At 38.1% G+C, this 14,461-nt stretch overlaps 1 protein-coding gene across 4 annotated transcripts in view; it reads left to right on the top strand.

Moving 5' to 3' along the window:
- RPGR (retinitis pigmentosa GTPase regulator) overlaps positions 1–14,461 on the top strand; it is a 78,056-nt gene that overhangs the window by 36,353 nt on the left and 27,242 nt on the right. The window contains exon 17 of one of the 4 annotated variants that reach the window (XM_020913676.2): positions 60–2,955. The exons of the other annotated variants lie outside the window; for them this stretch is intronic. Within the exon in view, the coding sequence (XP_020769335.2) occupies positions 60–338 (279 nt within the window). The 3' untranslated portion in view covers positions 339–2,955. Of the gene's footprint in view, positions 1–59; positions 2,956–14,461 lie in introns of those variants that run through there. 4 annotated transcript variants of the gene reach the window in all.

The raw sequence follows: 14,461 nt of genomic DNA, 5'->3' as shown, positions 1-14,461 counted from the left end.
ACAAGGGGAATGGGAGAGAAGAGGAGAAGGGAGAAGATGAGAACAATGAGGAAGAGAAGGGAAAGTGCCAGGAGACAGGCAATGCAGAAAGTGGAAGGCAGGGAAGAAAGGGTGGGGGAAGGGAATCCAAAGTGAGCCAAATCAGAGGATCTGGGAAATACGACAAAGATAGAACACATCCAAAAAGGTTTACTACTCACAGGGAGGGGAAGGGGGAAGGGCATGAAGTACAGAGGTTCAAAATGCCAGTGCAGTCAAAACAACTTTTAGAAAATGGGCCACCAGGTTCCAAAAAATTTTGGAATAATGTATTACCACATTATTTGGAATTGAAGTAACAGATTTTAAATTTGACCTGATTATGTCCAACCAAACAATTTTAACATCTTATGCATAATAGGCACTCATTTTATTACATTGATTTTGTGTCATGGTTACTTTACATGTGGTACATAAAGATAACTTGAGGCACTGGTAAATTTTGGCTTCTCTTAAACTATTATTTTGGTGTCCCCCCAAATTATATAGCTAAAAAATATCAAAAGGTCATAGCATATAGTTAATATTCTAATTCCTCACTAAAGACAGTGTTATGAAGGAGTATATTATAAAAGTATTTTGTTTGTGTATATAAGTAAGTCCCTTTAAAAATGGCACAGATCTTTAAGGGTTATAAAAATGTCTAATCTCATAACTATCTATGTTAGCATAGTTTTTTCAGTCTGTAACTACAGTTTGCCCACCATATAGAATAATGTTGATAAGAACAGGTGTTATTTTAAAGCCAAATGAGGAATTCACATATTTTTTAAAGTAGTGCTTTTTATCTTTAATGTGTCCCTTTTGCAACAATCTACAAAGTGACACCTGGGTTCAGAGTTTAGATTCTAATGTCTCTTTTAGTTACTGTTTGGTAAATGACAGAATATATGATGAAATGAAAATGAACATATATTCTAGAAGTATGAAAATCTTTTAAGTGGTTACTTGCCAGGCAAAGCTACTCACTGGGCTTCGGTTTCCTTATCTGTAAAATAGACTGGATTAGATGGTATAATAATTAAAGCCCTTTGTAACTCTTAGATTCTTTCACCCTAACATGTTATTTGCTTAAGAAAATTTTTAAGGAAGAAAAATCATGTTTTACAGTTAATCCAGTTTTCTATAAAATGTTATTTACTCTTAAATTATGACAGCTTTAATATCTTTTGTCTTCTGTAATTCTGTATTTGCATCTCCTATAATTTCTGAACTTTCACTATACTGTCAGACCTTCATTCCCAGTACTGCCATTCCCAATGTCTGTTACTTATTGTCAATGTATTCTTCATTCACTATTCTGTAATTCTCTGTTTGTTATTTGTCAGAATGTTTCAAGTAAAATAAAAATTAAATGCTTACAGTCAGTAGTTGTTTGTGAAAAGAGAAACTTTTAGATATTGGATTTTAGAGAGGCTAGATTTCCACTAGAGTAATTCCATTGTATATAATGCAGCCAGTTTGTTTCTTCAAAGCTTTCCTTCCCCAGCCCCTTCAATATCTTATACATGATGGATTTCTTATACTTTCCTTTTATCAAGGAGGATTGTGATGGTAGACATCCTGTGAATTTTGTGTAGGTTGAATTCTTTACACATTTGATTTTCCATGAGGAGAAAGACTCAGAAAATGGAAAAATTCCTAAAGGTAGTTGTAAATTGTCTTTTAGCTGCGAGACTTTCTGGTAGCTTCCACTAACTAACCAAATATGTGAGTTTGGCATTGCAGTGTTCTACCACACTCATTAGTGTTAGAATCTAATTAATACCTAGATTAAAATGTATGTATTATGTTGATTCTAGTGCCAAACATGGTTGTTTTAGAAGTACACTTAGGATTAAATAGGATGGATGACAGAAGTGGAGTTCATAGAGGAAAAACCTCCAAGGAGATGAGAAACTCTTAAGCTCAAGTACAGTGGTAAAGGTGTGGGTGTTCATCTTCCACTCAAGAGGTAATCAGCCCTCAATACTGAAATGATGCTCTTAAAATATGTCCATCTCAGAATTTGAACGAGTTGAGATAGCCATTTGTAAACAGCATTTCTTACCCTTTTCTTTACCTTTTTCTAGCCAAAAACAAACAAAAAAATTGTGCTCTTTTAGAAGCATTCATTCATGCAGGACTAGTGCTCTGGTTAAAAGAGCACTGGCCTACTCATCTTCAGACCTGAATTAATACTTGGCTAGGTAGTTTGGAGTAGCTAGTTCCCTCTTTATTGTCCACATCTGCTGGTTGATCAGGCTTTTACTGTACTTTATCAGTGATCATTTCTGAGGCAGTATCAGTGATCATTTATGAGGCAAGTGTGAGTTGTGTATGTAGAATCCATTGAATTACAGTTTCAAATGAGCACTCTGGCAGAAAAATAAGGTAAGATACAAAGGAGGACAACAGAAACATCTGCCGCTGTGGACCAGCAGCACTCCAGGTGAGTGTAATTGAAATGTTCTCTATTATTTCACTATAGAAATCATTGATTTCTATACTGTATTTCTATTACTGTATACATGTAGATTAAAAATAAAATGCTACCATGGAGGAAGTTGCTGTAATTCCGTCCTTTCCTTCTTTCCATTGTGAAAGTTAAATGTGATATTCCATGCCCAGTACCTGACACATAACTTATATTTGGTGCATGTTATTCAATCAACAAATATTTATGTACCAAGCACCAAAAAGAGGACAGAAGCTACCCCAAATCAGGTGGATCTCAAGAAGTGAGGGCTGCTCTCAGTTAACCTCCTGTGGCCCTCCAACCTACCAGGGACTTTAGGTAGGTATAGATTTCTTGAAGGAACACCAGGGTGAAAGAGTTCCTATAACTCTGCCTGGACTGTTGCTTAACAGTGCCCTTGTATTTGCCGATACCCCTGTGTTCTTGGACAGATGGTTTTATCTGCCCAATGATGAAAATATGATTTAAAGATGAATCTCTGGCTTTCCTCCATTAAATCCCTTAATTAATAAGAACGTGGTTTTTATACTCTAAGCTGTTTCTACAGATTGACCAGAAAATTTATCAGCATAATAGAGTGCTTCAAGTGTGGCACTTCAGCTGCCACCGAGAAAGACCAGGCAAGGGCTTCCCAGGAGTGATAGTGAAATGGGAAATGAGTCATGAAAAGTAAAACCTATCCGGGCAAAGAGTGGGCTGGGCGATGGAAGCCAGGAGAGTGTTTCAGTGTGACTGCAGCCTCAAGTACCCTTGGACTAGACAGAGAGGCGTGAGACCTTCTGTGTTTATAAAAGATGTTAAACAGGAGTAAGGTTGATCACACTTGGGCTTTTGTGGCATCCATCTGTCAACAGGATGGAGGGTGGAATGGAAAGGGAGAGGACCAGAGTCAGGGATAGCAGTCAGAGGGCAGTTACAGTTGAATAGGCAGAGACTGAAGCGGGGCTGGACTAAGACAGTAGGATGGAGAGTTGGAAATGTGTCATTACAGGAGATTTAGGGATAGAATTGGAGGGCTTAGAATTGGGTAAAGATATGTAGCTTGGAGGGAGGGAAAAGGCCAAGCTTTTCCTGTTTCTGGCTTGGAGAATTGGGAAGAAAGACTGCCATACATGGAGGCTGAGAACTGAGGAGTAGGGGCAAATTGAGGAGACTGCTTGGGGCTTTTTCATCCAGGAGATGTTCAATAGACAAATACACATCTGGGTCTGGCACTCAGGGAAGATGCTGCATATCACCAGCTTATGCATATAGTTAAAACTGTGGATTTGAATGAGAGGCAGCATTCAGAATGTGAAAAGAAAAGAGAACTGCAGAGAGAATTTAGGGAAACATGAGTAGGTAAGGGCAGATTGAGAAAGGGAAGTCTAAGAAGGAGCGAGGGTAAGAACACTTTCTAGGAGACAGGGGTCCCCAAAGCCAGGGAAGAAGGAGCAGTGGAGGGCCACAGGGCTGGGGCAGAGCCCATGTTGCATCAAAGAGTGAACTTCAAGAGGTCTGCCTTGCAGAGACATAGAATCAGAACTAGATTCTGAGAAATAAATATCAAAGAGCTCTGCTGGCATAATTCTCAATTTAGGAAGGGAGATGTATATTCCAGAGACTTTGGAGCTCTGGGGTGAAAAATTCTCAGTTTTTAATTGCTATTATTATATATGATGATACATAAGAATAGGATATTACTGATGTGAGCTTATCAACAAAAACATTTGCAGTGCTTTAAATATCAGTAAGGGTTTTTTAAAACAAAAACAACTCTGAGGGCAGCCATTACAGTCTGCAAATTATTTGGGCAGAGTTGGTTCAGAGCATGGGCTCTATAGTCCAGTAGGCCTGAGTTCCTGTCCCAGCCCTACTGATTAGCTGAGTGGACACCTGGAAAATTTTTTTTTTTTAACATTTCTGAGTTTTACTTCCTTCTTTTAGTAAAGGAAGGGGGGTCTTTTAATAGTTAAGTTAACACATGGAACATGTTAGCGATACTCAGCAAATGCTAATCTGTATCACTCTAATTATCCTCTCTGATCACATCAGGTTAGGTACAATGCTAATGAATCTCCAAGTCACTGGCCGATGTGCATGAGTATAGTTTCATGTGCCTCTAAACCTTACTTTTATTTAAATACAACATAGAAACCCCTCAAAAAATTAGTTTATGGAGGTAGATCCATGGGAATGAAATAGATTGCAATAATGATAACCCTTAACTATGTATGGGGTGGAGTGAAACTCCTGTTACACACCATACATGAGTCAAATGCCGCCCCTCAGCATTTGAACCATGATGAAAGGCTGATGGCATTCACATGGTTAGCCTCAGCCTAAAATTTAGATATTAGTGCTGTAAGGGGACCAGAGTTCCCTCTGTATCCTAATTTTTTATCAAATAGTTAAAAAATAAGACACATAAATTATAATCATGGATCATGTGTTTGTTTAAGATAAAGAGGAAGATCAATCTTCTAAGGAAAAACAGGGGGAAATAATAGAGTAAAGCTGAGAACAAGAATAAGACTACATTCCTTTTTTCAGGCCTCTTTTCAGAGTCTTACTGTAACGTATTTGCTGCTGAAAATATAGGATTAGCAATGAAGTAACAGATGGGCACATAGAAAGAAGGGGAAGTTTAGAGATAATGGTGTCATTAGAAGCAAAGAATTGGAAAGTCACAACTGGCATCCTGTGGGTGCACTCCAGCCTATAGACTTGTTTGGTATACATAGTGATTTTATAAACATTTGAATCAGATGCCAGCATTGAAATATCAGATTTTACATTGAAAATACTGTTTTGTGGGCTTCGCTTGGAAAACCTGAGTATCTAAGAGTATCATGCCCGGTGGCAACACAGGCCTATAGCCCAGTGGAGGCCTCCCTGACAGGCCTTCTTCCCACTCTTGCTCTGGCTGCCAGACACCTGGCAGAGAATAAAGGGATGTGTTACAAGAGGGTAGAACAGAGAATTGCACACTTTAAATGAACTACTGTCTATTGATAAGATCTGGGACATGGCAAAAAGTGTCCAAGCTTCTTGTTTTGTGACAATCCTCCATGCACACTTGGGATTCTATCTTACTTTTTATAGAATGGACTTCACAAAATCACTTCTGTTTACATACAAATACTTATTTGCTCGTTATTTTCTCTGTAAACAGTCTTTTTCATCTTGATACAGACCCTCCTAGATAGGTGTTGATAAATGTCAACATTTGATAATTTTTCCATTTTATAGACAGACATTAAGTAGGTGCCTTGCTCGGGCCAACAGTGGTGGAGCAAGGCTTAGAAAACAGTGTTTAGATCTTTGTATTTAGTGCTCTTCCCACTCTCTACCCCAGCCTCAGTTATTTCTAGTGTAGTTAAAACACGCACTTATATGTCAGCTATTCTTGTCCTAAAAAAAAGATACTTTGAAACTGAGATTTTAAAATATGCACTTTCCCACCTGATGATTTAGGTATAAAGTTCTGTGCTGTATGTTATTTTGTTGTTTGGAAAATACTTTCTATCCTTTGTGACACTGAGGCAAGTCATGAATCCAGAATTGTAGAGCAAAATTTTACACATTATAGTCTTTTTTTAACTTAAAAAAACTTTTGAAACTAATACATAGGCAAGTATATATCTCATGCATATATAGTTCAATGTATTTTCTACAAACTGCACACACCTATATAGTCAACATCCAGATCAAGGAAAAGCACAGTGTTGGCTCCCAGGAAGCGCCTCTTCAATCCCCTCCCATCCGCCACCCCCTCCAGGGTGACCACTTGGCCAACTTCTGATTGCAATCTCTAGTTCTTAAAGCATACCGTATATTCATTTCTTAAGGAAACTGAAACCTTTTGAGAAACATTTGGTTTCTTAGTATTTCCCCTAAGAAATGTAAAAAACTATTGCCCTGGTCTAGACCAAAGACTGCAGGTACCCTCGCTGTGTCTGACCAATGAAACAAGGGTTCTTTTGTGGGAGTCAGGCCCAGTCACTTCTTCACTGGGGTCCTAGCACAAAGTTGATTTCCCCTGATCACTCCAGAATACCTCTTTACATCTAATGTGGTTCTGGTGACAAGAATGTTTTTAAACTTTATCCTTTCTTTTTATAAAATGACAGTATTCTGCCAGTCTCTCCTAAATTGTTTCAGTTTGAAGGTAAGTGCTATATGTGACTTAAAGTAGTTGTCCAGATGTGTATAGATTAATTTTAAATGTGCTTAATTAGGTGCAAATGCTGCAATTGATGATGTGATTTCTATCACCAATGCATTTTCTAAGAGCTTTCTCAAACTTAGAAAATGACATAGTTCCAACAGTTCTTCATTGTTATAGATTTATATAAAGTTAATGAGTAAAATTGTATTGGGTTGGCCCAAAAGTTCTTTTGGTTTTTAAGTTATAAATACACGACACATTTTTCATTTTCACAGAGAACTTTACTGAACATTGTGTTCACCAATTTGTTCCACTACTTTCTGCCATTTTCCAGGCAACTTAATAATTCCATCTTCCCCAAATTTTGTATCTTTTTGAGCAAAAAACTGTTCTAGGTGCCTTTTATAGTTTTTCAGGGAATTGAAATTTTTTCCATTAAGAGAATTTTGTGAAGACCAAAAGGGCATGTGAAGGTGCAATGTCTGGTGAATACAGTGGATGAATCAGAACTTTCCAGCCGAGCTGAACAGTTTTTGTGTGGTCATCAAAGAAATATGTGGTCTTGCATTATCCTGATAGAAGATTATGCGTTCACTGTTGACTGATTCCAGACACTTTTTGTAGAGTACTGCTTTCAGTTGATCTAATTGGGAGCAGTACTTGTTGGAATTAATCATTTGGTTTTCTGGAAGGAGCTCATAATAGAGGACTCCCTTCCAATCCTACCACATACACTATATCACTTTCTTTGGATGAAAATCAGCCTTTGGTGGTCTCTTCCATTCCACATTATCATACAGTATCCACTTTTTTTTTTTTATTATTTCATGGATATTTGTTTTGTTTTTTTCATTTATTTTTATTTGTTGGAGGCTAATTACTTCACAACCTTTCAGTGGGTTTTGTCATACATTGACATGAATCAGCCATGGATATACATGTATTCCCCATCCCGATCCCCCCTCCCACCTCCCTCTCCACCCGATTCCTCTGGGTCTTCCCAGTGCACCAGGCCCGAGCACTTGTCTCATGCATCCCACTTGGGCTGGTGATCTGTTTCACTATAGATAATATACATGCCGTTCTTTCGAAACATCCCACCCTCGCCTTCTCCCACAGAATCCAAAAGTCTGTTCTGTACATCTGTGTCTCTTTTTCTATTTTGCATATAGGGTTATCATTACCATCTTCCTAAATTCCATATATACGTGTTAGTATGCTGTAATGTTCTTTATCTTTCTGGCTTACTTCACTCTGTATAACGGGCTCTAGTTTCATCCATCTCATTAGAACTGATTCAAATGAATTCTTTTTGATGGCTGAGTAATATTCCATGGTGTATATGTACCACAGCTTCCTTATCCATTCATCTGTTGATGGGCATCTAGGTTGCTTCCATGTCCTGGCTGTTACAAACAGTGCTGCGATGAACATTGGGGTGCACGTGTCTCTTTCAGATCTGGCTTCCTCAGTGTGTATGCCCAGAAGTGGGATTGCTGGGTCATATGGCAGTTCTATTTCCAGTTTTTTAAGAAATCTCCATACTGTTTTCCATAGTGGCTGTACTAGTTTGCATTCCTGCCAACAGTGTAAGAGGGTTCCCTTTTCTCCACACCCTCTCCAGCATTTATTGCTTGTAGACTTTTGGATAGCAGCCATCCTGACTGGTGTGTAATGGTACCTCATTGTGGTTTTGATTTGCATTTCTCTGATAATGAGTGATGTTGAGCATCTTTTCATGTGTTTGTTAGCCATCTGTATGTCTTCTTTGGAGAAATGTCTATTTAGTTCTTTGGCCCATTTTTTGATTGCGTCATTTATTTTTCTGGAGTTGAGCTGCAGGAATTGCTTGTATATTTTTGAGATTAATCCTTTGTCTGTTGCTTCATTTGCTATTATTTTCTCCCAGTCTGAGGGCTGTCTTTTTACCTTACTTATAGTTTGCTTTGTTGTGCAAAAGCTTTTAAGTTTCATTAGGTCCCATTTGTTTATTTTTGCTTTTATTTCCAATATTCTGGGAGGTGGGTCATAGAGGATCCTGCTGTGATTTATCTCAGAGACTGTTTTGCCTATGTTCTCCTCTAGGAGTTTTGTAGTTTCTGGTCTTACATTTAGATCTTTAATCCATTTTGAGTTTATTTCTGTGTATGGTGTTATAAAGTGTTCTAGTTTCATTCTTCTACAAGTGGTTGACCAGTTTTTCCAGCACCACTTGTTAAAGAGGTTGTCTTTTTTCCATTGTATATCCTTGCCTCCTTTGTCAAAGATAAGGTGTCCATAGGTTCATGGATTTATCTCTGGGCTTTCTATTCTGTTCCATTGATCTATATTTCTGTCTTTGTGCCAGTACCATACTGTCTTGATGACTGTGGCTTTGTAGTAGAGTCTGAAGTCAGGCAGGTTGATTCCCCCAGTTCCATTCTTCTTTCTCAAGATTACTTTGGCTATTCAAGGTTTTTTGTATTTCCATACAAATTGTGAAATTATTTGTTCTAGTTCTGTGAAAAATACCATTGGTATCTTGATAGGGATTGCATTGAATCTATAGATTGCTTTGGGTAGTTTAGCCATTTTGACAATATTGATTCTTCCAATCCATGAACACGGTATATTTCTCCATCTGTTTGTGTCCTCTTTGATTTCTTTCATCAGTGTTTTATAGTTTCCTATGTACATGTCTTTTGTTTCTTTAGGTAGATATACTCCTAAGTATTTTATTCTTTTTGTTGCAGTGGTGAATGGTATTGTTTCCTTAATTTCTCTTTCTGTTTTCTCATTGTTAGTGTATAGGAATGCAAGGGATTTCTGTGTGTTAATTTTATATCCTGCAACTTTACTATATTCGTTGATTAGCTCTAGTAATTTTCTGGTAGAGTCTTTAGGGTTTTCTATGTAGAGGATCATGTCATCTGCAAACAGGGAGAGTTTCACTTCTTCTTTTCCTATCTGGATTCCATTTACTTCTTTTTCTGCTCTGATTGCTGTGGCCAAAACTTCCAAAACTATGTTGAATAGTAGTGGTGAGAGTGGGCACCCTTGTCTTGTTCCTGAATTCAGGGGAAATGCTTTCAATTTTTCACCATTGAGGGTAATGCTTCCTGTGGGTTTGTCATATATAGCTTTTATTATGTTGAGGTATGTTCTTTCTATTCCTGCTTTCTGGAGAGTTTTAATCATAAATGGGTGTTGAATTTTGTCAAAGGCTTTCTCTGCATCTATTGAGATAATCATATGGTTTTTATCTTTCAATTTGTTAATGTGGTGTATTACATTGATTGATTTGCGGATATTAAAGAATCCTTGCATTCCTGGGATAAAGCCCACTTGGTCATGGTGTATGATTTTTTTAATATGTTGTTGGATTCTGTTTGGTAGAATTTTGTTAAGGATTTTTACATCTATGTTCATCAGTGATATTGGCCTGTAGTTTTCTTTTTCTGTGGCATCTTTGTCTGGTTTTGGAATTAGGGTGATGGTGGCCTCATAGAATGAGTTTGGAAGTTTACCTTCTTCTGCAATTTTCTGGAAGAGTTTGAGTAAGATAGGTGTTAGCTCTTCTCTAAATTTTTGGTAGAATTCAGCTGTGAAGCCATCTGGTCCTGGGCTTTTGTTTGCTGGAATATTTCTGATTACAGTTTCGATTTCCTTGCTTGTGGTGGCTCTGTTAAGATCTTCTATTTCTTCCTGGTTCAGTTTTGGAAAGTTATACTTTTCTAAGAATTTGTCCATTTCATCCAAGTTGTCCATTTTATTGGCATAGAGCTGCTGGTAGTAGTCTATTATGATCCTTTGTATTTCAGTGTTGTCTGTTGTGATCTCTCCATTTTCATTTCTAATTTTGTTAATTTGGTTCTTCTCCCTTTGTTTCTTAATGAGTCTTGCTAATGGTTTGTCAATTTTGTTTATTTTTTCAAAAAACCAGCTTTTAGCTTTGTTGATTTTTGCTATGGTCTCTTTAGTTTCTTTCGCATTTATTTCTGCCCTAATTTTTAAGATTTCTTTCCTTCTACTAACCCTGGAGTTCTTCATTTCTTCCTTCTCTAATTGCTTTAGGTGTAGAGATAGGTTATTTATTTGACTTTTTTCTTGTTTCTTGATTTGCTATGAACCTTCCCCTTAGCACTGCTTTTACAGTGTCCCATAGGTTTTGGGTTGTTGTGTTTTCATTTTCATTCATTTCTATGCATATTTTGATTTCTTTTTTTATTTTTTCTATGATTTGTTGGTTATTCAGAAGCATGTTATTTAGCCTCTGTATGTTTGAATCTTTAACATTTTTTTTTTCCTGTAATTGAGACCTAATCTTACTGCACTGTGGTCAGAAAAGATGACTGGAATGATTTCAATTTTTTTTTAATTTACCAAGACTAGATTTATGACCCAGGATGTGATCTATTCTGGAGAAGGTTCTGTGTGCACTTGAGAAAAAGGTGAAGTTGATTGTTTTGGGATGAAATGTCCTATAGATATCAATTAGGTCTAGCTGGTCCATTGTGTCATTTAAGGTTTGTGTTTCCTTGTTAATTTTCTGTTTAGTTGATCTATCCATAGTTGTGAGTGGGGTATTAAAGTCTCCCACTATTATTGTGTTACTATTAATTTCCTCTTTCATACTCGTTAGCGTTCGCCGTACATATTGTGGTGCTCCTATGTTGGGTGCATATATGTTTATAGTTGTTATATCTTCTTCTTGGATTGATCCTTTGATCATTATGTAGTGTCCTTCTTTGTCTCTTTTCACAGCCTTTATTTGAAAGTCTATTTTATCTGATAGGAGTATTGCGACTCCTGCTTTCTTTTGGTCTCCGTTTGCGTGAAATATTTTTTTCCAGCCCTTCACTTTTAGTCTGTATGTGTCTCTTGTTTTGAGGTGGGTTTCTTGTAGAAAGCATATATAGGGGTCTTGTTTTTGTATCCATTCAGCCAATCTTTGTCTTTTGGTTGGGGAATTCAGCCCATTTACATTTAAGGTAATTATTGATAGGTGTGGTCCCGTTGCCATTTACTTTGTTGTTTTGGGTTCATGTTTATACAACCTTTCTGCATTTCCTGTCTAGAGAAGATCCTTTAGCATTTGTTGAAGAGCTGGTTTGGTGGTGCTGAATTCTCTCAGCTTTTGCTTGTCTGTAAAGCTTTTGAATTCTCCTTCATATCTGAATGAGAGCCTTGCTGGGTATAGTAATCTAGGTTGTAGGTTTTTCTCTTTCATTACTTTAAGTATGTCCTGCCATTCCCTTCTGGCCTGGAGGGTTTCTATTGATAGATCAGCAGTTATCCTTATGGGAATCCCTTTGTGTGTTATTTGTTGTTTCTCCCTTGCTGCTTTTAATATTTGTTCTTTGTGTTTGATCTTTGTTAATTTGATTAATATGTGTCTTGGGGTGTTTCGCCTTGGGTTTATCCTTTTTGGGACTCTGGGTTTCTTGGACTTGGGTGGCTATTTCCTTCCCCATTTTAGGGAAGTTTTCAGCTATTATCTCCTCGAGTATTTTCTCATGGCCTTTCTTTTTGTCTTCTTCTTCTGGGACTCCTATGATTCGAATGTTGGGGCGTTTCACATTGTCCCAGAGGTCCCTGAGGTTGTCCTCATTTCTTTTGATTCTTTTTTCTTTTTTCCTCTCTGCTTCATTTATTTCCACCATTTTATCTTCTACCTCACTTATCCTATCTTCTGTCTCTGTTATTCTACTCATGGTTCCCTCCAGAGTGTTTTTGATCTCATTTATTGCATTATTCATTTTTAATTGACTCTTTTTTATTTCTTCTAGGTCTTTATTAAACATTTCTTGCATCTTTTCAATCTTTGTCTCCAGGCTATTTATCTGTAACTCCATTTTGTTTTCAAGATTTGGGATCATTTTTATTATCATTATTCTAAATTCTTTTTCAGGTAGATTCCCTATCTCCTCCTCTTTTGTTTGACTTGGTGGTCATTTTTCATGTTCCTTTACCTGTTGGGTATTTCTCTCCCTTTTCATCTTGTTTAGATTGCTGTGTCTGGAGTGGGCTTTCTGTATTCTGGAGGTCTGTGGTTCCTTTTTATTGTGGAGGTTTTACCCCGTGGGTGGGGTTGGACGATTGGCTTGTCAAGGTTTCCTGGTTAGGGAAGCTTGCATCTGTGTTCTGGTGCATGGAACTAGATTTCTTCTCTCTGGAGTGCAATGGAGTGCCCAGTATTGAGTTTTGAGATGGGTCTATGTGTTGGGTGTGACCTTGGGCAGCCTGTATGTTGACATTCAGGGCTGTGTTCCTGCGTTGCTGGAGAATTTGCGTGGTATGTCTTGCTCTAAAACTTATTGGCTCTTGGCTGGTGGTTGGTTTCAGTGTAGGTATGGAAGCTTTTGGATGGTCTCTTATTACTTAAAGTTCCATGTAGTCAGGAGTTTTCTGGTGTTCTCAGGTTTTGGGCTTAAGTCTCCTGCCTCTGGATTTCAGTTTTATTCTTCCAGTAGTCTCAAGACTTCTTCAACTATACAGCACTGATAATAAAACTTCTAGGTTAATGGCGAAAAGATTCTCCCCCGTTAGGGACACCCAGAGAGGTTCACAGAGTTACACGAAGAAGAGGAGAGGGAGGAGGGAGATAGAGATGAGCAGGAGGGGAAAAAGGGGGACTCAAGAGGAGAGAGACAGATCTACCTAGTTGTCTGTTCCCAGAGTGTTCTCCGTAGCCCAGACACCCACAAAGATTAACAGAATTGGATTGGGAAGAGAAGGAGAAAGGAGGAAATAGAGGTGTTCTGAGGTAGAAAATGGAGAGTCAAGATTGGGAGAGAATAATCAACACACTCCTGAATAAAAAATGGGAACTGAATACTGGATTCTTAAATGTCCACAATTTATATCATATACTGAAAAACAAAGATTAAAAATCTAGAGTAGAGGTTAGACTCTTAAAAATACTATATTAAAAACAAAAACCAAAACACACAAAAAAATTTTAGAAATATGTATGAAGTTTGGTTTAAAAATAGGGCTTCTCTTTTTATTTGTAAGGTTATAGGGTAATGAAAATGAAAATTAAGGAGTAATAGAGGACTGTAAAAGGAAATAAGAGAAAAAGAAAAATAGAAAATAGAAGAGAAAAAGAAAAAAAAAATTTTTCCTAATTAAAAAAATCATAAAAATCTATGAAAATGAAAGTTAAGGAGTAATGGGGGAGTAATAGGGAATTTTAAAAGAAAATAAAAGAGAAAAAAAATTTTTTTTTACTTAAAAAAAAAGTACAAATATATCTAGGAATTTCTCTGGAGCTGTTGCGGTCAGTGTGGGTTCGGTTCAGTTTCAGATAGCCCCTCATTCCAGCTTACACTTCTCGATATCTCCAGGCCCCTTCCGGTGTAGTCTGTGTTATCTACAGGGATTTTAATCTGTTACACTGGTCCCTTCTGAAGTGGTTCCCTTTGTTTATTTGGCTTCTGTTTGCTGGTCTCTTCAGTTCCTAATTTCCGCCCTGACACAGGCGGGTGGAGGTGGACTCTTACTCAGGTTGCTAGTTCCCTCGCGCTGTGGGGAGGGACCTGCGCTGCTTTCCCCGTCTACGCTGCTCAGGCTCCCGGCTGCTCTATATGGAGCGTGCCCTGTGCTGTGCGCGGTTCCAGCCCTCGGGTGTTCCACAAAAGCATGGAACAAAAAGCTGCGCCTGCTTTTTGTGCCTTCCCCGTCAGAGCGGCTCAGGCAGCCAGGGGCTTGAAGGGCGCACTTTCCCCGGGTGCAGCTCGCCTTCTGCCCTCCGCGTCCCCAGCCCCAGTCACTGCCCGTGCCTGCGCCCTGTGTCTTGCGACCCTCCTGGCGGGATGTTGACCATCCAGAAT

This window comes from Odocoileus virginianus, chromosome X, assembly GCF_023699985.2.
Source record: "Odocoileus virginianus isolate 20LAN1187 ecotype Illinois chromosome X, Ovbor_1.2, whole genome shotgun sequence".
Lineage (NCBI taxonomy): Eukaryota > Metazoa > Chordata > Mammalia > Artiodactyla > Cervidae > Odocoileus > Odocoileus virginianus.
The sequence above is the reverse complement of the archived record's forward strand: the minus strand, read 5'-3'. Positions and strand labels throughout refer to the sequence as shown.